Raw genomic sequence first — 23,181 nt, 5'->3', positions numbered from 1 at the left:
TGATTCAAATTCTGCAAGATGGGGTATTTTGCAGGTAAAAAAACCACATATTTATAGATTTGCCACATGGACTTCATGTTGCCAAGCGCTTTCTGAAATTGAATAAAAATTAGCATGAATGGGGCAACTGCCACTTGCTGCACTGATACGTTATATCAGACTAAATGAGACTAAGACAAATTTTTGCAGTCCTCAAGCCCACCGCTGATCACAGTAGAGATTCTGTTTGTAATTACACAGAAGAGATTTCCTGGGACTGACAAAAATGTTTTATCATGCCAACTGTTAGTCACTCAAATCATCTCTATACAGCCCTTTTGTAACCATTTTTCCCATTTTTGTAACGAACTCTCCCCACTGGTTAGAGTATGCTCAGGGGAACATGTTCAACCTTCCTCTGCCCCCTGCAGATCTACAGTGTCATTCTCTGATCTGCAGCCTCACCATTTTTTAGTTTGCAGACAGTTGGTGACTTGCCCGAAGGTGATATCCTCATGGCTGACCCACTTTTTCTTCCACCCTTGGGAAATCCCAGTGCATTCTCAACCATATTCAATGGTTCCCTGAGCTTTTTTTCTCAAAGACAAAACTCCCCAGAGGTGTAAAACTTGAGTTTAGATTGGAAGCTCAAATTTCATTGTTATTTGAAGGATCTACAGTTCTAGAGGAATTTGTTTGCTTTGTAGTTAATATCTAAAGATAATATTAACAAAGAAAACATTAACATCAAGGCGGATAATGGCTGTGGCCTGCACCTGTATCTCTCTATGCCTGAACATCCTAGAAAGATATATGAAGACTCTTGTATATGCAAGCACAGCCTGTTTAATTTCTTTCTGCACTGCTGTTTGAGTCAGTTTCCAACGAGAAATGGTGTTACTAAGATTATGGATGAGTTTTACAACCTGGTTTGGACTGCTTCTACATAAGCCATTTCCACATGTGTCAACAATGCCATCTAGTCCACAACTGTCAGTATCTGCTTGCATTCTCCCAGCCCATGCAAATAATCATTTCCCATCCATAAGTTTTCCTATCTGTTGAGTTAAGCAGTTCTATGACTTAGGCATGGGTCTTTTCATTCTGCTATCAGATCTTACACAAGCTTGTTGGGCTTGACAGAAAAATCCCTTGAATATCATTATTAGGAAAAAAAAAAATCTTCAAAATGTGATATTCAGGGCAGATTCATTGTAATAAACCATATTTGTACTTTGATCCTTAATTTGCCAGTGCTGTGCCAGGTAACTGGATCCTGAGAATTTCCTATTAGAGAACACAGATGGTCAGAATGTGTTTCTATAAAAAGGCATCATAAACCTTATGTCATATTTGAATGTAAAAATAATTTTAATTCTATTCATAGGTGTAATAAAGTAATGGAAACCTAAATTTTGTATGTGAGCTGGCGAACGCTCGTAACAATTTTTCAAACTGATCTCAACCTGAAATAAGTAATTGTGCATTCTGTGCTCAACTTGCCAGAGTAAGCTGGCTACCAGCAAACGCTTTAAATAATACTCCATAGATAGAACAATTACTGGTTCAAGTCCAGCCTAGGATGTTTGGAAGGGAGAAAAAAAATATGTATCATTTCATCACAATCAGAAACACAGGTAGCAAAGTTAAAGAAAATTTATTGCGCAAAAGCAGCAACAACCACACTAAAAATACCAGTTTCAAGTTGCCATCAAACTTGAAAATAGGCTGCAGAGACCTATGTGACCAGGTAGCCCTGAGTCCTAGAACCCAAATGCCTCCTGCCATTTCCATCACATCAACTGTCGCAAGAGTGAGAAAATACTTGACTACCTGCCCTTTGCACCTTTCACATTTTCTTTTTTTTTTTCCTATTAGCTCAATGGACAAAGCCCATTAAGCCTCATCTCTGCTTCATAAGCAACCGCTCCTGATTCTTTCTAGACATGGAGAACAGCAGAAAGAAAGTGTGCATCTTCCACAAAACGCTTCTTAATACAAACAAACTCATGCTCAGACATCTATGAATAACTCATGCATACAGAGCACAGCATTGCTACACAAAGAAGCCAAAAAAAAGGGAGGCGATTCTGTTCTTGCCTAGAACTGGGGAGAGAGTCCGGTAAAGGGCCAGCATCCATGCCTCATAGTCACTGAAAAAGCTGGAGCTGAAAAAAGACTGAAAGATGCCTTCCAGCCACCTGAAAACTAAACTCTTTAAAATACATGTATCTTATCCAAAAGACACACTGAAAAGCAAATGAATGTAGTGCACAAGTACCTCCCTATAATGAAAATGTAAGAAACTGAAGGGTTCTTCCATTCTAGCTCATCTTCGGCTAGAAGCCAAAGCCTGACAACTGCAAATGAGTTTTTCATGGGAGTTTTCCTTAAGGACAGGAGAACAAGGGAGATGGTGGATTCTAGATTTCTTGCTCTTTTCAGATCAAGGCTGGGCACCTCTTGCTCTTTTCTGATCAAGGTTTGGAACCTTTAAAAAGACATGCTTTAGCTATTTCAGATTTTATTAAAACCAAAAAAAATGACAAAAAAACAAAAAAAAAAATCACATTTTAGGTGCTAACAAATGAAAGGTGAGATTCAACAGAAGCATTGTTACATCACATTACCTACATTCCCTCCTCCAAAGCTTACAGACAGACGCTGATCCTGGATCCACAGCTTCAAGTTCCTGGTTAGCCAACCTAAAAACCTACCTGCAATGAAGAGAAATAGTTGCCCTCTCTCCTGCCAGCTCTGAACTCCTGCACAGGATTTCACCATGGGTCAGTTCAGTGACTTGTACCATCAGAAAAACTATTCCTCTTCCTAATAAATAAGATTATTTCCTTGGCTTAGAGCTCCTTGAACTGGTTCATTGTAGAGTCAGTCAAATGCAAGTGCCAGCACAATGAAGGAGCGGTACCTCAGATCCATTTCAGCTTCAGTCAAGCTGCACTCTGTGTTTGTTTCCACAGTAGGAAGCCCTCGGCCTTCCATGAGATCACAGGATTCAGCCACTTCTGCCTAAAAGCAGTGGAGTAACTCTGCCTGAGGCCAACTTTTTATTTTCAAGGAAAGCAAAGTTTAAAGAAACCAGTTAGTTTCAATAACTTACTTGCATAACCCCTAAACTAGTAAATTTAAGAGTCTAATGCATCTAGATTCTGTTTAAATAATTCAAGATGTAATTAAACCACAAAGCTCTAAGTCTCCTAACACAATATCACCACAAAGGTGACTTCTGTTCTCTGACTGAGGTACTTCAGCAAGCAAGCAACAAACAACTTTCTCTTCTTCTTGAAATGAGGGAAACAAACCACATAATTTAATGGAGTGTCCACTCAAAATGAACATTGCACTGATGACTATATGAAGGTAAAAGACAGCTACACCATTCCCTCGAGTGAGCAGAACACGTATCAAGAATTTAAGCTATATGTCAAGAAGACTATGAAGTCCCTAGTCCCTACCCGTAGAAGTGAAATAAAAGTTATGCTAAAAGAAGAGAGAAACAACAGACTACCTACCCACTGACTGCTCTCCACTACCTCTAAAAAGTCTGGACGCTGAGTAGGAGGCAGCAGCACAGCAGAATGGTGAGATGGCTACAGTTTGCTTCAAGTGTAGCATGTACAGCTACCTACCTCTGAACAGATGTACACGCACCTCATGGTCCTCAGAAGCAATGTATTGCTTTCCCACGGTAGGCATGGATGAACTGCACAAATCCGGGTTTGGGGAAGGGGAAGAGAAGAACTTCAGATATGTTCCTACCTTCAGACTGCGCTCCTACCAAGGAGGGGAAAAAACCTTGTGGCTAGCAATGATCCTGTCTCCTCACTGGATGGTGGTATCCCATCCTCTTGCACCAGGAATACCCACCCACTAGGCAGAGGAAAAGGAAGGCTGCAGAGTCAACTCAGAGAGCTGACAGGCAGACCCCGGAATTTGTGAGGTGAAAGAACAGCTCGGCGACCTGACAGTCAGGTGCAAGAGTGGCACACCAGGTGCTGGGAGGCAGATTCTTATGCAGAACAAGCTGAAGTGCAGTATGATTGAGGCCTATACAACCAAGTTCCGCATGGAGAAGCCGAACAAAAAATAACTGTTCACCACTTTTTCCAATCTGTTAAGGAAACAGCAGCAGGCAACTCTCACAGGTGGCATGTTTGAAATAAATGCAAAGCACAGAGGAGTTGTGTAAGGTCCTGTTGCAAGACACAGTGGAGGTTAGGATTTACACTGAGTCCAAAGAACTGGACAAATTCATAGAAAAAAAATCTAAAAAAAAACAGAAGCAAAAAAACCCCACCAGCCAGTGGAGGACAACTGAATATGATGACAAAAATCTCTGACCAAAAAAAATCACTGAACTGAAAGTGACTGAGTGCTGAGAGAGCACTCCAGGAAAATGGCACTGCCCACCATCTCCAAACTCCAGCTTGCCCCTGAGCATTTAGCATTGGTCATGGTCACAGGTAAGACACTGGGTGGTCTAATCCAGAACAGCCATTTCTGTATCACCCCAGGGAGAAGCTGGCAAGCATGATCTGTATGACTTTCAGTGGTATAAAGCCCAAGAATGATAGTCTGGATGAAATCCCAAGTTCTGTAACTTCTGATGAAGGGTAGGGAAAAAATGAGCAGAAATTCAGAACAGACCCTCTCCCCCCCCACCCAGTGCTCCAGGGAACAAGGCACACAGAAAAAGGCCAGGAATAGTACTACATACTAAAGAAAAAAAAAAAAGACTCAAAGGAGATAGATAAATGAATTGTATCAACCCAGAATAGAAAAAATCTAGTAGTAAAACTACTCCACCGGACCAGAATAAAGCAGGAATGGTGATTTGCTTTGGGAGAACAGATGGGCTGTGCCTTTAGGAAACAGGCAGCAATGGGGAACTTCAGTTTCCTCATGGGGATTAGGACATGTCACCAGCATGAAACTTTAAATAGTAACTTTATAACTGAACAGTAACTCAACTTTGTTGAGTAAGAACAGAAATATATCACCTTTAAAAAAAAGTCTTTGGCCAGTGCAACTTCTGCTTGGTCCTTTAAATGGCTTGATTTTAATCCTGACTTATTGTACAAACAAAAAATCTTCTAAAACCAGAAAATGTGTGCAAAAGAAGAAAACAGCACAAATTCTTCCAAGTTAAATATTTGTTTCTTTATGATTTTAAAGAGATGAAGCAAATTTCTACAGATAAAAACTATGTGTTTTCCACACATACCTGACCAGAGGCCAGCCAGTCAGTCTGCTGGATGACAGACAGACAAGAAGTAGAAAGACTGAATAGAGAAAAGATAAGAAATGCCAAGGATTTTTGGTTGTGTCTGTTTTAAAGAGCTCTGCAGAGGATCTGGAAAATCACAGTCTTACTTCTGCACCAGACATGTTCAGAAAACTGAAAATGAAAAATAAAACTAACTGGCAGGCAGGGGGAAGAAGTCATGATTGATAGACCTATTAGGAAAGGCTAGGTGCTTTTAGGAAGCCTCAACAAGCACACAAATAGGGCCAGCTCTCTAATAACAATGTCTCTGGATAGCCAAAACCTTCCAGTGTGGTATCAGACCAAAGGCCTTAAAAATTAAGATGTCTCAAGACAAAACTCAAGTTTCTCTAAAACTAATGACTGGCTAAAAGAGAGGAAGATACACGGGAATGCATTGCTAGGTTTCAGAACAGAGCGCTGTTATAAGTGCAATGTCACACCTTGTGTACATACAAAATGATTCAGGCTAACAAATAAAAAGACTGAAAAAACTGCAGACTGCAACACCAAGAAGGGTATAACTAGGGCAAGCATGGCATACGTGTCCTCTTAGTCTTTCCTTAAGCATCATCTCTCGGTCACTGGTAGAAAAAGGACTGGAGCAATACGGGGTTTTGGCCTGAGCAGTTGGGTTTATAATCCTATAATCAAAACCTTTTCACTAGACATCAACTTCTCCTTATCCCTTTTGCAATCTCTTCATATCTGATTGGTAGGCTACCAAAGCTTTCTACACATATAGCCTCTGGGCTGATGGTGAGCCTCCTAACATTTACTGTTGCAGGGCCAGCGAAGCATCCACTTCCACTTAAATCTCTTTCTTAAGGCTAGGCTGCCCTATTTCTTCAGAGAAATGGAAATCTGCACCCACAAGCATTCTCTCTGCTCCTTGTTGCGCCTATACGGCTGGAGTCTGCCCACGATCTGCAGTTTGTTCCTTTCATATTGTTCAGCAAATTAAAGATGACATGGTTTGACACCAAAAGGAAAGGGTTTCCAAGCACATCTTATTTGATTACATCTACAGTCCATCACAATGTCAACATCTTCCTTCTCAACTACAAAAAAGACCCTTTCCCATGTAAACAGCTGAGTAGTGAAGAAGACTTAATGGAAAACAGTGTGGAACTGGGTAAGACCAAAAGGGATTGCGACTCTGACAGAAAAAGCTACTATGGCAATTTTGTTCTTTTCCCTCCATCAAATCTAATATATTGATGTATCTGCTGGTTTCCAATAAACAGAAAAGTTCATGTGAAAAAACACTTGATACATTGAGTTCCAAGTCACATTGCTATTACTAGATTATTTCCCGTATTTTCTGGGATAATTGTCGTGGATCTCAACAAGAGACCAAGAGTTGGTCCTGCATGACATGGAGGACTGCCATTGTCCAGTTTGTAGCTGGTGAGACTCTTACAGGCAAGGGACTCACAATTCAGGTTCAGACATACAGTGTGAAAATCACATCATCTCCCTCACCTCAACCACTCCTTCCTAACGCTTCAATAAACATCCAACACATTCTCCCATTCCTCCTCTGCCCTAGGGGGTGGAGGCCTCATAGATGGCCTTCTTTATTCCTCTCTCCCAAAGCAATCTTAGCATTTATTCCAATTGGATGGGGTCCCACAATGACATTTAAGGGGATTTCAGGATGTTTCACAGGAATACCCACTTTCTGGTTATTTTTGATGGAAGAAGGGGAGGGAAACACTAGTTGTGCCCATTGTGTGTCTTATTCAGTAAACTAGCAGAGCTTAAACATCCTTTTAGCAAATGCTTCCAAAACCACTCCACCAAGTATTGGGCTGTGCCTTGCAATGTTCAAAGGAGAAGATACTAACAAAGCCAACAAACTCTTAAAAATGAGGGAACAGTTTACAAAGCCCTTGAGGACTTTATAGAGACATATTCCTCTATAAGGCCCTATTTTCTGTCTTCTGCTCTGTTTTCAAAGTGAAACAATGTTACTGGAAGGTCATTATGGAGCCCTGGCAAATGAATCTAATCTAGTACCTTCCCAGGATGGGGGGTCATTCCCGCAGAGTTTATCTGCACCCAGCACATTGGTACATACATAAAGAAGACCCAGGCAGAAAACCGACAGTACACAATTGAAGAGGTGAGCCCACAGCAAGACCCACAACAGACTAGTGGGCTACCTAATAAGCTATAAAGTGATGTGGGAAACTTTCTGTAAGAGAGGGCAAGAAAACAGCATGAAGGGATTCCAGCACTAAAAATAAAGAAGAAATAGGGATTCGGCTCTTCCTGGATCAGACAGGGCACTCCTGCTTTGGAAAACAATGTCAAGTACCAACTGCTTCCATTAGAGGAGAGCTCCATGCTGCCTGTTGCAGTGTAGAGATACACTTGCCTTCGCCACCAAACATTGGGGTTGGGATGGAGAGGGAAGCGGAAGGAAATCCACACATGGGCCACGAGCGCCACTTCATGAGCATCAACCCTGGGAGCTGGTGAAATAGATTTCCTAACACCAGCGACACTCCCTTCTGGAGGACCAAGAGCATTGATGGGGATCTGACTTTCCTCTTGCCAACTGTTCCAACAAAAAAAGGTTAGGCAGGTATCCCCAAGACTGATCCTGATAAAGCTGTCCTACAAAGGAATGATAATTCCAGTGTTTTTCTTTGCCAGTCAGAGAAGAGGAACTTTGCCCATTCCCGAAGGAATGAGATTACCATAAAGCACGCAAAAGCACACAGAACACAACAGTAACAGCAGCGGACACCACATACATCATTTGTGAGCATCACATCTCAAAAGTTTCTGATCCTACATACATGAGCATGAGAATGCTTGTTACGAGCTGGATGATCACTGGCACACAGAAGCAAAAAAAGCCAAAACATTAACACATAATTCCTAACCTGCCCTTCTTATACTGACAGACAGTCTCAAAAGAAGCTGATACACTGAAATGTGGTGAATAACTACTAGTGAGACAGTACTAATGCACACTGTTCTTTAGTCATAGAACCTGTATAGGCACAGCACCTATAAGCATTAGTGTTGAAGGCGCATTAGCACACTCTATCCCACAAACAACATGAAGTTAAAAATTCTCAGGCTGAAAATCTCTGTTGTTACTCACTGAGTTTTTTGCTGAAAGGCAGCCTTTTCAGTGACAGGACAAGGAATAGAAAGGAATTCATGTGCAACAGTAAAATTAGGAAACCTTTCCTTCTATCAAATTATCTATACTTCCTGCTTGAAAGCCTAAGTAAATTCAATAATATAGAAGAAAGATTTTAATATACAGCTGGTTTCAACTGCTCAGAAACATGATACTGACAGGTACTGAAATCCCCATCCCCCCAAAAATACAGGGGGTCTTGAACTTGGCATGCAAGTAGTTCAGCAACACCAATGGAGCGGCACTGTCACTCCAGCACTTCATATAGCATACTGGTTCCTCACTAAATACAAGATGCACTTCAAGGTCATGGTGATCATCTTGAAAGTTCTCAGTGGGTCAGACCCAGGTTACTGGATACCTCCTCTCCTGGTATACAGGGAAAGCATAATGACGACAGTCACAATGCAAACTTGGGCACCACGAGCAATAAAAGACACAATGGCAGAAGACTTCAAGATAAAAGCTGCAGAAGACATGGCAACGCACACAGGAATAAAATCTCCCACCCCACGAAAGGTAACGAGGAGAAACTATCACCCTCCTGCCTCAACCACAAGCGCCAAAGAGTTATCCCAAAATAACACAATGAAAATGTTCCCTCCCCAAAAGCCCCCACAGACGGGACTGGCTTTCCAGCATTCGGTTAACCAGGCACCTAGTGACACCTGGAAGGTTGCTTGTCCCCTCACCTCGGGCGGCAGCCTGGCCTCGCGGAAAGAGCTGACACCCTCCGCAGGTTCACCCCACAGGTACCCGCAGGGCCCGGCCCGGCCCGGCTGCCCACACAAGGCCACCGGCTGCCTTCGCACCTCAGCCCCCACCACGACACCGGCTGCCGGGCGGGCGGCGGAGCCACCTGGCACCACCCGGCGGGGCCATTCCCTCCGCCGCGGAGCCTTTCGGGGCGCGGGGGACGGGGTACCCCGGCTCACGCCGCCCACGACGCGGCCGTCGCCCGCGCCCCTGCGAGGCCACCGCCCGCCCCTCCCCCGGCGGGCAACCCCCGCGCCTCGCCCTGAGCCCTGGCACCCGCCGGCCCACAGCCGGCCCGGGCAGGAGGCGGCGGGGACGGGGAGCTGCCGCTGCCGCCGCCGACCCGGGCCTCCCCCCACCCTGCCCCTCACCTCGGGCCGCCCCGCCTCCCCCCGTCGAGGAGGTGGCCGCGTCCGCCCCTGCACTGCAGCTGCCGGCACGCCGCCGCCTCCCCCCACCGCCCCTCTCGGCAGATGGTTCGCCCCACCCCGGCCCGCCTTCTCATTGGCGAAGCCCGCCCGTCGCTCCGCTTCGGGCTCGCCCAACCCCGCGAGCATGCTGGGACCCCGAGTCCTCCGCGCGGGACCCTTCCCCTTCCGCAGCCGGCGCCGGGCGGAGGGACGAACTACAGCTCCCAGAGTGCCCCGCGCGCAGCCCCGGCGCGGCGCGGCCCGGCCCGGCCCGGCCCGGCCCGGCCCGGCCCGCGACCCCGCGCCTCCCCAGCCGCCCGCGGGACGCCCCCTCCCACACCAATGACCGCAACGGCCGCCGCGGCCCGGCCCGGCTCACCTGGCCCCGCCGCCGCCGGCGCCTCCCGCTGCGGCCGGCGTGGGCAGTGCATGCCCCGCGCCCCTCAGTGCGGCTCGCCGAGCTCGGGGCCGCCGGCCCGGCGCGCTGCGGCTGCGGCTGTGGGGCGGGCCGGCCCCGGGCGCATCCTCCCCCTCGGAGCCGCGGCGGGCGGCGGGATTCACCCACAATGCACCGCGCGCCGCACCGACAGCATCAGCCTGACATCACCCGCGGGCCGCCCCCGCCCGGACGGGCCCGCCCTGGGCCCGCCCCGCCGCCACCGGCAACCGGCCCCCGTGTGAGGCTGGGCACTGCCACCGGGCACCGCGCTGCCGGCACACGGGACTGGGCACTTCAGCGCGCCAGGACACGGGACGCTGGGCACCGCACCGGCGTGGGGTCGGGAACGGCATCGGCACCGCAGGCACGATAACGGCATTGCCAGGACGGGGCTGCTGCAAGGCTCGTCTCTGCGCTTCTGGGACCGGCACTGGCATCACCAGAATGCGGCTGGGCACTGCCCAGCCCGGGGACTGGGACCAGCACTGGCACTGTGTGCAGAGGGCCAGGTGCTGCGCTTTGACCGGGACCAGCACCGCGGTCCCGGGACTGTCTCACCAGGACTGTCCCACCGGGCCTGGGACTGTCACCAGCACCTTCAGCGTGGCGCTGGGCGCTGAACTGCTGGAACCGAGAGCAGAGTCAGAGCATCTGCCTGGGGCTGGGCGTTGCGTTGCACTGGGACTGGCAGCGTCACCAGCGTGGGGCTGGCACTGCCCAAATCTGGCGGTAGAGCCAGCCCCAGCAGTGCTGGCCTGGGATTTTTTACTCCAGTGCTCTGGGGCCAGGAGCAGCTCTAGCACCCACCACCAGCAAGGGACTGGTGCGCTACACTGCACTGCCCGTGCCAGCACCAGCGTAGTCTGGGCTGGACACCACGCTGGAACCGGGACCAGCACCACCAGCATTGGGCAGGACACTGCACCACTGGGACCAGAACCATCCCCATCTGCACAGCTCTGGGTCCTGCCCTGCCAGGGCCGGGAACAGGCCCCACAGCCCACAGCTGGGTGCAGCACCAGTGCTACCAAAACTGTGCCACACAGAGAAATGGCTCACAAAAGTGAGCCTTTCCCTGCTCGCAGCTGAACAGTGTGCCTGTCCCCGGGCAGTTATCTGTTCCCCCACCCCGAGGTACACAGCTGTGCCCCTGCTCCAGGGACGTGCCATTTTCCATGCTCCAGCTCACTGCTCCTCACCTTATACTTGGAGCGCAGATAAGCATGCGTCTCCTACAGATGTGCTGTGCAGTGCACACAGTTGTGCACTTTCATCCCAGATGTGCACTGCAAATCCCTGGTATCCCCAGCTGTACCTTGTACCTGTGTCCCGAACTGTGGATGTGCACTGTCCTGTGCTCTGCAGATGTTCATGCAACACACTGCAAGGGGCGCTACTCCCAAGCCCTCTCCACAGACTTGTGACACACCCATGTCTTCTCCCTGTCCCCACCAGAGTGACCCAACCCGTTGTCAGTCCCTACCTGGAGGTTCCCATCTGATCTCATATGTGGGATATCACACCAGCTTCCACAGGTCTGCAGTTCTCCCCAATCCCTTGTAGGACGTATCTTCTAGCCAGGACTCTTCCCCCTCCCAAGGCAGTCCCTGGGGACCAGCATGGTAATGAGGGAGATCTGTTATGAAGATTGACATCCCTGCAGACGTGCCTGCTCAAAGGCAGATCCACCACAACTGCGGCCACCCCCAGCCACTCAGACTAGGGAGAACAGGGCTACCAGGCCCCCATGATGTTCTTCCACTAGCTGAAATGGCCCTGTGCCTCCTGCATCAAGGGCTTGCTCAGTGGAAGCATCCTGCAGAGACTTCAGGGATTCTCCCGCCCTGCAGCAGCCCATCCAACAGGTCCCAGGGTGTAACACAACCCTTCACAGGCAGTGGCATCCTCACGCCCTGGCCCTTGTCACTCTAGGTCTATGATTCACAGATGATTGACAGTTGCCACATGATCTCTCTGTGCTGCAAGTCAAGTTCCCATCATTCATATCACCAAGCACTGGCTCCTGGTGCTAGGTTCTAGAGGGCTCAAGGGAAGCGAGCAAAACAAAAAGATAAAGTGGGGGAGCTGTCTTCCCCTCCAAAGGCCCTTTCACATGCTTCTTGGTGCCCTTCAGACCCCTTTTTCAGAGGGCTGGTGAAGCATCAAGCACAGACCCAGCAGCAGAGTTGGATTGGAAGAGTGCAGTAATAAGACCAAATGGCCCTTACCAGCCTCACCAGGGGCTCTACCCACACCCTGCCCATGGGCTCCATTTCAGCTTAGTCTTCAGTCCCTGTGCTGATCTTCAACTCAGCCACAGCTGGACCTGTCCATGGACCCTGACCTGTGGATGGACTTCCTGGCTTGAGCTTGAAGCTGTCTTGACAGTATGGGCCTGCCCAGGAATCACTGGACAGTGTCTGAGCCAAGCTACCATCACTGCACCTGATCCTGGTCTGTAGATCGACTATCTGGCTTGACCTCACACCTGCCTCATCACCACAAACTTGCCTGGTGACTTGAGCTCTTGGTTGAACCTGGCTACCAATGCTGCATCCACCTTGTCTGGGTACTCCAATACTGGGCCCTGACTAGGGACAGCCTTGCCTTGCTGGCAGGGCTAGCTTCAGAATTAGAACAAGGACTTGTCCAGGCCAGTTTGGAAATTCTCCAGGGATGGAGAGACCACAGCCTCTCTAGGTCCCTCCTCCTCTCTCCCGGGAAAGCAGTTCTTCATGCAATCACATTTATGTTGCAACTTGTGTCTCTTTGACCTTAATTGAAAGGAGAAGGCAATACCACCCAATGAGCTGAAGCAGAAGTCAAGCGAGAGCTGGTGGCTTCCTAACTTCCTCAGTTGTTTCTATCGGGCAACTGTCTGTCCATGAGTGGATCTCTGCCACATGCTGAGCCCAGAGCATTGGTGCCAAGCTGGAGGGGATGGAAGAGTTTGGTGCTGAAGCCTTCAGTCTCCCCTCAGGGTGGATATCCTCATCAGCAAGGTCTTTCTGGAACAAAGCACATAGCAAAAACAGTGCAGACTGTGCTGGTGCAGGAGAGGAGCCAAATGGTAAGGAAAGTTCAGTGTTAATGAATATCAACAACAGCACTGGATCCCTTTGCTTTGAAATTCAGCCTTGAGCAGGAAACTCTTGAGGGTGGGACAACTGATGGCCTGGCCAGGCTACTGACAAGTGCAATGGAGAGTATGGGTGCTAGCAGGGAAGGATACCCAGAAAAAGCAGTGATCTCTTTTGCTACTGACTGCCCCAGTGTGATACCGTACCAGTGCTGCCAAGGAGTCTCCAGAGGTGAAGGAAGCGACCCTGCGCTAGGTACTGGCGCTGAGCAGTGCCACTGAGGCATTGGTTCCCTGATGCCAAACATGACATGCCCTCCATGGACTCCAGACAGATGGCCTGAAGGAGCACCAGGTGCCCTTGTGCTGGCACCCTGTGGGGTGCTCCTGCATCCTCCAGTGCCACTGTGCATGTGGCAGCCATGCCCTGTGCCATGCACCGCAGACAGACCTCACACGGGAGATGTTCATGCTCTCCTCTTTCTTGGTGCAGGGCTGGGTTCTGCACCTTGGTCCTGTGCTGCATGCTCCACCTGGGCAGGCACCATGTGCTGCATCTACTTCTGTGCTCAGCTGGGCACTGGGTCTTCAACAGCCTTATCATGACTTTATATCACACCTCTTGAAATATTCTTGGGGGGGAAAGGCATTTTTGTTTATGATTTTTTTAACACTTTTAAGTGTTTTTTGTACTGTGTACAGCAAATGCAAACTTTGCAGCCATTTTAAGGGAAATATGTGCAATCTCATGAGTTAAAGGTTTGCGAGAATGCTATAGAGAAGTTTTCAGTCTCTTTGCATCTGTCTAAAAGCACTTTAGTTATCTGGACATTTCTAAGTATTATTTTTCTCCCTTGTCACTTACTGGACATTTATTACACATTCATAAATGGAAATACAGCAAATCTTTATTTTTCACACTGTTTAGACCTTTATTTCAAGTGTGGCTAGATGTGAGCAGATCTGGCGAAGGTTCACATCCCCAGTTAGCTCGAGTACTCTGTGCCTTCAAACCTGCCGTAGTTCCTGTTGCTTTGGACCCAAGGTCTATGCTGATCTGTTCCACTGAGTTAAAGTGGTACCTGAACAACTGCATTTTAGTTTTATTTTATCCCTTCTCTAAACCTCCCTCAGCCTCCTTCTCTGCAGATGGAGCTGAATGGATCCACAAACTCACTGGATCAGACATCTCGGAACATGTCCAATTTCATCTGCAGGCCCAAATGTAGCTGAAAATGACCAAAAGATTTTATTAAAATCTGGGTTAATTGTGTCTTGGGAAGATTTCTAACACAGACCAGTGTGTACATGGCTCTATAATTATGTTTTTGCCTGGCCCTGTATTTCTCTGTGCGGCCAAATATCATCTGTGTGCATGCCATGTGGGAAGACCACTGGAAAGTACAGTTAGGAGCAGAACAGTGGTAACCAAGTGGCAGTCATGGATTTCATCATCTTCTTACTCTCCTTTTTAGGCCATTAAGGGAAAAATAGGGGGATGGGCAATTGGGAAACATAACTCATGTCAGACACCTGCTTTGACAGAAAAGATAGAAAGGCAAAGCAAAGCAGTCAGAGGGCATGGGTGTGTGTGCCGATAGGGTAGCTGTGCCTGGGAGAGGGGCACAAGCAGAAATCCCCTGATACTCTCTCTCTCCCCAGTGGCACAGGACTAGTGCTCTCCAGGCTATCACACCAGAGAGAGCAAGAGGTGGTCTGTGGAGTAAATGCAAAATGAGCCCATGGAGAGTTACTGTGGCGTGGAGGCTGTGACTGGGATTAGCCTGCCTGGTGGACTCCTGGCTCTAACCAGCACAGGTTCAGCTGTAGGCTGTGGCTTCAAACTGTCTCCAGGGGGTCAGAGATGGATGTGGAAAAGTCAGCTAGGCTTGCTAGGATGCCTGGTGCTCTTTAACCCAGCAGGGATGAAAATCCTGTGCCCCATCCTGCAAACACCTCTGCCTGTGCTCAGCTTTATGCGGGCACTTTTAGGCCTTGCACACCACATTGAGTAAGTCTTGTGTATGTTGGCAGGAATCAAAGATGAGGCCAATAAATAACTGCTGGTAGCAGTAAGAATAGGAGTAGAAAGATGTGAGAGGCTGGGTTTTCTGGTTTTGTTTTTGATTTTTTTATTTGCTACAGCTCTGATCAAGAGATATGTGCAGCCAAACTCACGCCCTGCTCAAACCGCTACTGGCTTGGTTCATCGGTGCCTGCCATGATATCGGCACAGAAGACCCTTAATATATGCCAAGGGTTGCAGCGATTCAGCAGGTGAGTCTGTTAGCTGCTAAAATCTCTTGCAGGGCAGTGAGGTTGCCTATCTGCACTGAAAGGCCATGTCAGAGGACTTGACTGCAGCAGACAGTGACTTCTTCTGCCCTGGCAGCCAAAAGCCTTTGGGAGCTGCCACAGAGAGGTGGCTTTGCAGATCACAGTATCCAGACTTCTACAGAGCTGGTAACACCAACATCGCTGTTTGGACTCCATAATGCCAGAAGGGTCTTCCAAATGGAGACACAGTGAATGCAGGAGACAATTCCATAACCCATCTTTTATCCAGCACCAGCCTTTCCTGGCATACTCAAACACTGTACTTCATAATAAGAATTGCTGTAACACCCCTCACTTCTCAAAAGTCAACAGCCTGATGCCAGCCTTCACTGACAGAAAGTCACAGCTAGAACAAGTAGGCATCGCAAAATCACAGGGGCTCATCTCCCCTCTCCTCAGCTCTCTCCGAGGCAAGAAAGGAGATTTGGGGTTGTGCTTGTCCTGCCCAGCAGCCCAGCTGGATGGGGTGATTGGGTGGCCTCCAAACTGAACTACATCTGGGTTGTATTGATGATAGTCATGGCTTTCTTTGAGGAGAAAGACAGTCAAAACTTGACGGTGGGGGGTGGTCTGGTGAAGCATGAGAAAAATAAAATTTGGTGGTGGAAAAGGAAAATCAGCCTTATGTGGAAGAAAACCAGAGAAGGGGACCATTCCCAGAAGATTTCAAGGTCTGCAAATTAAGCAGCTAGGGTTTCAGGCCAAAGAATTTAAATTCATGCTTAATATTTTTGACAACTCATTTGCTTGTTTGGTGAAAAGTATTACTGTGAAATCCCGGGGAGAAGCGTGTGGTTTGCATACAAGTACTCTTTGATAGAAAAGTTTTGAGCAATCCTTCAGCAAACCAAGTGAAAGCCCAAGAGCTCTCCATACTCCTGTCTGGCACCAGGTGGCAGACGTGTGGCTGTTTGTAGCTCACCACTTGGGCGAACAGAAACACGGACATTCAAAATACAAGGAAGAAATACCGAACTGTATTAGCCGTGCAGTAATGCCAAATTTACAAGGAAGTTAAAGAGTATTTTTATTCTTGTACGTTAACTATAAAACACAGCTGCGAATGTCAGAAGTGTCAGAAATTCAAATCCTGATAAAATCTGTCTGGTGATATTTCAAGGACAGGAAAAATTTATAAAAAACACTACTTGTCTCTATTGCTGCCAGAACAAGCTTCAGCTTAGCATGAAGAGTAGGTTCAAGTTTTTAATTGTGAACATGAAATGTGCTTTGTCTGCCCAAACTCTGGGAATGAGTTGAGTTGGCGCTCAGGTAGTTTGGCACTTCTTAAGGATGCCCAGACCTTGTCTCTCTAATATAAGTTTTCAAACTCAGTGCTGAGAGGCTGGACCAAACCACCTGAAAGAATTAGTTTCTTCATGCCAGCAAAGAGGTCCCTGCTCTGCACAGGGAAGAAGGTCGTGTTACCTGCTGTAAAATCTTGCTGCTTGTTGAGAAGGGTTTGCACTATAAAGTCAGGGTTAAATCTGATGGAAGAAGTGTCGTGATACCAAAGCCAGGATTTCCACGTTGTGGTAGTGACAATGCTCGCAGGGCTGCCAAGCAAAAAGTGGATGTGTACCCACATAGAGAGACTTACCCCATTCTGAGAAAGGGAGGACAGGGGTATGACACGTGGCGGTGTGCAAGGGCACAATGCATTTGCTACCTACCCACACACACAAGCAGTGTCTGTGCATGAGGGCTGGGCACGTGGTTTGAGGACTGTGCCACTGATGTGCTGACTTTGTGGCCGGTGTCCAGGCGTGTGGCGGGGGACATCAGTTGTTGACAGGACAGTGCGTGTGTGCGCTGAGTGTTGCCATGTGTGTTAAAGTGCATGGCTGCGCACACACATCTGTGGTGATCTGAGGGTGTGTGCAGGGGTGCACCTCTGCCTGCATGACTGTGCAGGTGGTGTTCCCAGGGTGGTGTGAGCGCAGGGTGTATCTTTGTGGGTGACTGGTGGTGCAGTGGGCTTGTTCCCAGGGCTGAGTGGGCACAGGGGTGCATTTGGGTAAGTGTATCTCTGGGTGGAGTGTACCCGTGTGAATGCTACGGGTGTTCCCAAGGCTGTGAGGGTGCAGGCATGTCCCTGGGTGCAGGGTGCTCCCGGGGCCCTGTGGGTGCAGGGGTGTCTCTGGGTGGTGGATGCTCCCGGGGGTGCAGGGGTGTCCTTGGGTGGGGGATGCTCCCGGGGGTGCAGGCGTGTCTCTCTGGGTTTGGGGCGCTCCCGGGGCCCTGTGGGTGCAGGGGTGTCTCTTGGGGTGCTCCTGGGTCCGTAGGGGTGCGGGGCACCCCTGGCCGCTCCCGAAGCCGCCGCGCTGGGGGCAGCCCCTCCCTGAGGGCGGTCTCTCCCGGCGGGCGGGGGCTGTTCCGCGGCCGGGGGCGGTGCCGGGGCCGGCAGGGCCGGGCGCGGCGGGGCCCCGACGGCGGCGTAGGGCTGTGCCCCATGGCGCTGGCGGTGGCCCGAGCGCGGGTGCTGCGCGCCCTCAGCCGCCCACTCCCGCCGGGACGGGTCCCGCTCGCCGCCCGGCGCCGCTGCAGCGACGCGGGGGGTCCTGCCGCGCTGCCGCCCGGCGGGTACGGGGTCTGGCAGGAGCGGGCGGCCCGCGACCCCGCCGGTTTCTGGGCGGAGGTGGCGCGGTGGGCACTGCGCTGGGACAGCCCCTTCCACACCGCCTGCCAGGCCGGCCCGGCCGCCGGCGCCGCCCGCTGGTTCCTCGGCGGCCGCCTCAACGTCTCGGGTAAGGCGTCCGCGGGCCCGCGCGGCCCCCGCGCCCCGCCGCCCTTAGGGCGGCCCCGCCGCTGCTTCCCGCGTCTGCCTCCGGGCCGGCCGGGCGCCTTCCCGCCGGGGTAGTTTTCGCCAGCGTCCCTCCTTGGGGGAAAAACCCAAAGATTTCTGTTGGGCGGCGCTCGGAGAAAATCTGCCGGGCGTTCCGAAATGGCTGGAGAGCGGGGAGAAAATCCGAGGCCGGGGGTAACCCTCTGCGGGAGCCCCGCCGCAGTCCCGAGGTCCGGCGTGGGGCAGCCCCCGGCGCCGTGCCGGCCCGGGTGCCCTGAGCTCGGCTTTGCCGCCCTCAGCCCCGGCCGCCGGGGACTGCTTGGTCCCGGGGTGGGCTCTGCAGCGCCGGCGCAAAGGTGGACCAGAGGTGGGGGACGGTGCGAATCCCAGTAGCTGCAGCGTCTTTTCGATCCTAAACGAGGAGCTTGATCGCCTTCTCCAACTTCTCCACGAAGAGTGGAATTTGCTGTGACAGTCCTGACTACCTCCTGAGTTTCTTCCTGGCCGTATCTGCCTTAAAGGCTCTTCTGTGCTGTGGCCCTGCTGGAACTGGATGATCCATTGGGAGTAAGCCCCAGCCCCATCTAGGGTGCACCTCGCTGGTGAACTCTTTTAATAGGGATGTACGTTTCTTACTTTCGTTTCCCGTTCCTGGGAGAGTGCTTGAATCACCGTTCAGTAGTGCGGGAAGGTAACATCCCTGGCCACCATTTTTCACAGCAAGAGAGCAAACCCTCCTCAGGTCTTCCAGAGAACGCAAGGGGAGCGTCTCCTCCCAGGGGATGATTCCCAGCAGTGGATCCCAAGTTGATGGAGGCATATGTACAGTCCTGCTTCCAGCACCCAGCAAGCAGAGGGAAGCCAGACTTCTGTTTTCATTGGTTCCTGTTGAAAGGAAGATCTTGGCTGAGCATAGAGACTTTCAGGGATCTGTTTATTTCCTCTGTAGAGTGGGATCGGCACCTTCTTCTGGATCCCTCTTGGGTCAGGTGTCTGAAATGCAGATGTTGCTGGCCCTGATTTTAGATCATGTGTTGTGTCTAGTTCTTCAAAAGGCACTAAATGCCACTTTTGTTTTCTTTGCATGTGTAAAAAGAAATCACAGAACCACAGAATCACCTAGGTTGGAAAGGACCTTGGAGATCATCTAGTCCAACCGTTAACCTAGCACTGACAGTTCCCAACTATACCATATCCTTAAGTGCTATGTCAACCTGTCTCTTGAACACCAACACATCCAGGGATGGGGACTCCACCACCTCCCTGGGCAGCCCATTCCAACGCCTAACAACCCGTTCTGTAAAGAAATACTTCCTAATATCTAGTCTAAACCTTCCCTGGCTCAACTTGAGGCCATTCCCTCTTGTCCTATCACTCATTACTTGGTTAAAGAGACTCATCCCCAGCTCTCTGCAACCTCCTTTCAGGTAGTTGTAGAGGGTGATGAGGTCTCCCCTCAGCCTCCTCTTCTCCAGACTAAACCCCCCCAGTTCCCTCAGCTGCTCCTTGAACGACATGTCCTCCAGACCCTTCACCAGCTTCGTTGCCCTTCTCTGGACACGCTCGAGTCATTCAATGTCCTTTTTGTAGTGAGGGGCCCAAAACTGAACCCAGTAATCGAGGTGTGGCCTCACCAGTGCTGAGTACAGGGGTAAGATCACTTCCCTGTCCCTGCTGGCCATGCTATTGCTGATACAAGCCAGGATGCCTTGTAGGCTTCTGAAACATAGATGCACAGTATTAAACAGTTTTGATATTGCTGTTTTTCTTCTTTTAAAGCACGATGAAGCCGAGTGGCTGGTTTTCTGCTAGGAGGCTGTGGTTTTGTCCCTTTATTTCTTGATTTGACACTGGTTACAGAAATGTGGCAGCAGTTCAGGTCCCTGATCCAGAGCATCCTGTGTGCCTGTCTCCCAATACAGCTGGACACCAGGCAACTGAATCATCTGCTGCTTTTTGCTTGGGGAGACCTTGTGGCAGGATTTGGGGGACCTGTGAGCTTCAGTGCTTCTGGGTTTATTGCACAGTTACTCCTGGCCAGGAGAATAAGCTGACCAAGTACTGCACTTCCAACCAGGGCACTGAGTTCTCAGGAGTGTGTCTTACTGAAATGAATCATTTTGAAGTGCTGTTGAGGAGACAAGAAAATATGTGGAGAAACCATTAGGGTATAGTAGTAAGGGGGAGGCCACTAAATTGTAAAATGAGCAAAAGGCTCTTGTAAGCCTAAGCTCAGGAAGGAAATAATAGCATTTGGCCCTGGTTCACCTGCCAGTTCTTACTGAGCTGGCTCAGCTGGAGCTTGGTGCAGCAGAAATTCCCTCTGAAGGCTAGTACGGCTGCTCATGAGTAAGAAACACTGCTTGGGCGATGAATCCCTGTTAATGTAGTTTGCTGTAGTGTGACGCAATGTGTGAGGGTGTTGTTGCAGTGAGCTTGGAGGTGGGAGTTGCTAAGGGTCGCAGACCAAGGCGCAGCAGATCCAATTACCTATGGACGGACAGCAGACAAAGCCAGTGTATAACTGCTTAAAGCATTCCTCGTTAGAGTGTTTGTCCTAAGAAATGGCTTTATCTCCTTTATTTTTATAGTATTGCTGCAGGAATTTACATTAAAAAATAAGAGACTTAAAGAAGCTGAAGAGCAGTTCTTTGTATTTTTGAGACTGACAGTTGTTCTTCTGATGAAATATGCCAAATTCTGAGGGATTTCTCTCTCTCTCTGCACCTTTAGGGGCTCATTCCCACCTTCCGGTGGTGGTATAAATCAGCTGTGATCACCGAACAGCAGAAGCTGACTTGCGGGCTGCAGTTTACTGAAACGTCACAAATTGTGACAGCAATAGGCAGCTGTTGTCGCACTTAATTTATCTGGAAAAAGGAAATCCTTCCCCACCAGTATTAATGTTTCCAAGAAATATGATCTGAACCTCAGCAATTTTTTTAAGGGTTTTCTCTGAGTTACACAGCAGTGTGCCTGACTTTTTTAATAGTTTTCTGTTGGAATAAAGTAACTGGCTTTGGAAGGTAAGCGTAGTTTAGGCTTGGAATGAATACTTACAAGGTTAATCTCTAAACGTCAGGCAAGTTGCTACTGAATATGCAGTCAGGTTTCTTGGGTGGATTCTCTTACAGTTTCTTCAGGGTGAGTGCTTTCCCTAAGTCCACTTGAGCATCTCACGTAGTTGTTCAGGTTTTGTCCACCTCAAGTTGTTGGGGGAAGAGATGCACCTTCAGAAGGTAATTTTATACCTTTAAGTTTTAGGAGGTGTAGTACATAGCTTGAGGCATGTTAATTTTTCCCAGATATCTGGTAATGTATAGATGTCTGTACTCTGTGAGTTTACCCTAGATCCTAAAGTTTTAGATATTTTCAGTTAGCTAAGATTCAGCTCTTCTGTTATACCCGAGAATAAAAATGTTTCACATGAGCTTTAATTAGAAAATTCAAATGATGCAATGCTAAAAATGCAAGCTGGGGAAGACAGTCTTGTCAGATTGACGTAGCGAAATGCTGCTCTGGGGAGCAAAAACATCAAAAGAGTGTCTTGTCATTGTGCTACTGGGAGCAGGGGAGAGAGATTTGGGCTGGTTTAAGCTTAGCCAGTGGAGCTAAGATGAGCTGAATCAGCTGAGGCCTCTTGTGGGGATGCCATCTCTAAGGCAGCTGTACCAATTAAGTATAGTATTTGTGGTACTTGCATGCTACAGATATAGCAGAGGACAGCTTTACTAGTGCTACAAATGCTATAATTTCCAGTGTTATACATGAGCGTGTGGCTAGCTAGCTAACAAATCATGTTTCATCTTTCTGTTACGCTTGACCAAGCTAAGTTTACAGAGCACCTTGCATATGATCAGGCTTTGTTTAAACCTCTGTTTTCTTACAGTAAATTGCTTGGATCGACATGTTGAAAAGTCTCCAAACAGAGTGGCTTTGATTTGGGAGAGAGATGAGCCCGGCACTGCAGTGCATGTCACGTACAGGTATGGCACCTTCTCACGATGCTTTGTGATGCCTGGAAATGTGGTGGGGCAGGGAGAAGAGCTGCTGCTCTGAAATCAGACCTCTGTGAAACTCTACTTTCTTCCAAGGTACTCGAGCACATAGGATGCGCAGCCACGGCACTGTGGCTAGGTTGTGGTGTCATGATGAAATAGCTCCTGAAAAACAGAGGTGTGTTCCCACCAAGAAATGATATTCTTCCCTTGGGTTCTTCATGGAGAGGGCTCCCTGATCTTAGACACCTGTGTAATAAACATGTTACAGGGTGAGAGGTACAGTGGATGTAAGTTAGTGACAGCTACTGAAAATTTCAGTTTGAGATCTGGCATCATCTTCTGGTTATGGTGTTAATCAGGCCTACCTGTAGATTCCCTTCTCTCTAAGTGAGGGCTTTTAGAAGAGAAAGGCTTGTTTTTTTCTCCCTGGCTTATGTTCTCACCTGTCAGTTTTCTTTTTGCTCATTAAAAATCTTCATGGGAAAATTTCTGTAGCAGCTTTTGGTTTCAGCACAGCAGCAAATATCTTGGTGCAAACATCTTGTGCTGATGGTCAATAGCATGATACCGAGTCCTGGCTGGAGGGGATTTGAAGCTCCCTGTGTTCCTCTTCCCCATCCTCAGTGCAGTTTAGAGCAACCTTGAGACTGCTCTGAGTGATGCTGACTTGTAATTCCTGCAATAGATTGTAGGGTTTGTTAGAACATGGCCATTATCAAGTACATTTCTCTTCTGCCTGCTATGTGCCCTTATTTAGGAGACGGGCCTGCCTGCAATGATGCCTTTTACATCATCTGTCTCTCTAGTGAGAGTTAAAGGTTTCACAGACTTGTGCATTCTTCAGTGCATATTTTAGGGAGCCAGATGTTTGATCTGCTGGATCTCAGGAAGCCATGTGTTTGATCTGCTGGATCAGAAAGTAGAGGAGACATAGGAAGGCCTAGCATC

The 23,181-nt window shown here is 49.1% G+C and overlaps 2 protein-coding genes across 6 annotated transcripts in view; one reads left to right on the top strand and one right to left on the bottom strand.

Annotated features, from left to right (window-relative positions):
- TTBK1 (tau tubulin kinase 1) overlaps positions 1-10,096 on the bottom strand; it is a 131,414-nt gene extending 121,318 nt beyond the window's left edge. For 2 of the 3 annotated variants that reach the window (XM_074817433.1, XM_074817435.1), the window contains exon 1: positions 9,554-9,582. The gene's annotated coding sequence lies outside the window, so the exon portion shown is untranslated. Of the gene's footprint in view, positions 1-9,553; positions 9,583-9,971 lie in introns of those variants that run through there. The other variant, XM_074817436.1, reaches the window with a different exon arrangement.
- A 7,769-nt stretch (positions 10,097-17,865) lies between these two features.
- The window catches only part of ACSS1 (acyl-CoA synthetase short chain family member 1), a 38,449-nt gene continuing 33,133 nt past the window's right edge, over positions 17,866-23,181 (top strand). For all 3 annotated transcript variants that reach the window (XM_074817426.1, XM_074817427.1, XM_074817425.1), the window contains exons 1-2: positions 17,866-18,194; positions 22,122-22,218. In XM_074817426.1, the coding sequence (XP_074673527.1) occupies positions 17,900-18,194; positions 22,122-22,218 (392 nt within the window). In that variant the 5' untranslated portion in view covers positions 17,866-17,899. The remainder of the gene's footprint in view (positions 18,195-22,121; positions 22,219-23,181) is intronic.

Source organism: Strix aluco, chromosome 3 (genome assembly GCF_031877795.1).
Source record: "Strix aluco isolate bStrAlu1 chromosome 3, bStrAlu1.hap1, whole genome shotgun sequence".
NCBI lineage: Eukaryota > Metazoa > Chordata > Aves > Strigiformes > Strigidae > Strix > Strix aluco.
Note: the sequence above shows the minus strand (reverse complement) of the source record. Positions and strands in the feature narration are given on the sequence as shown.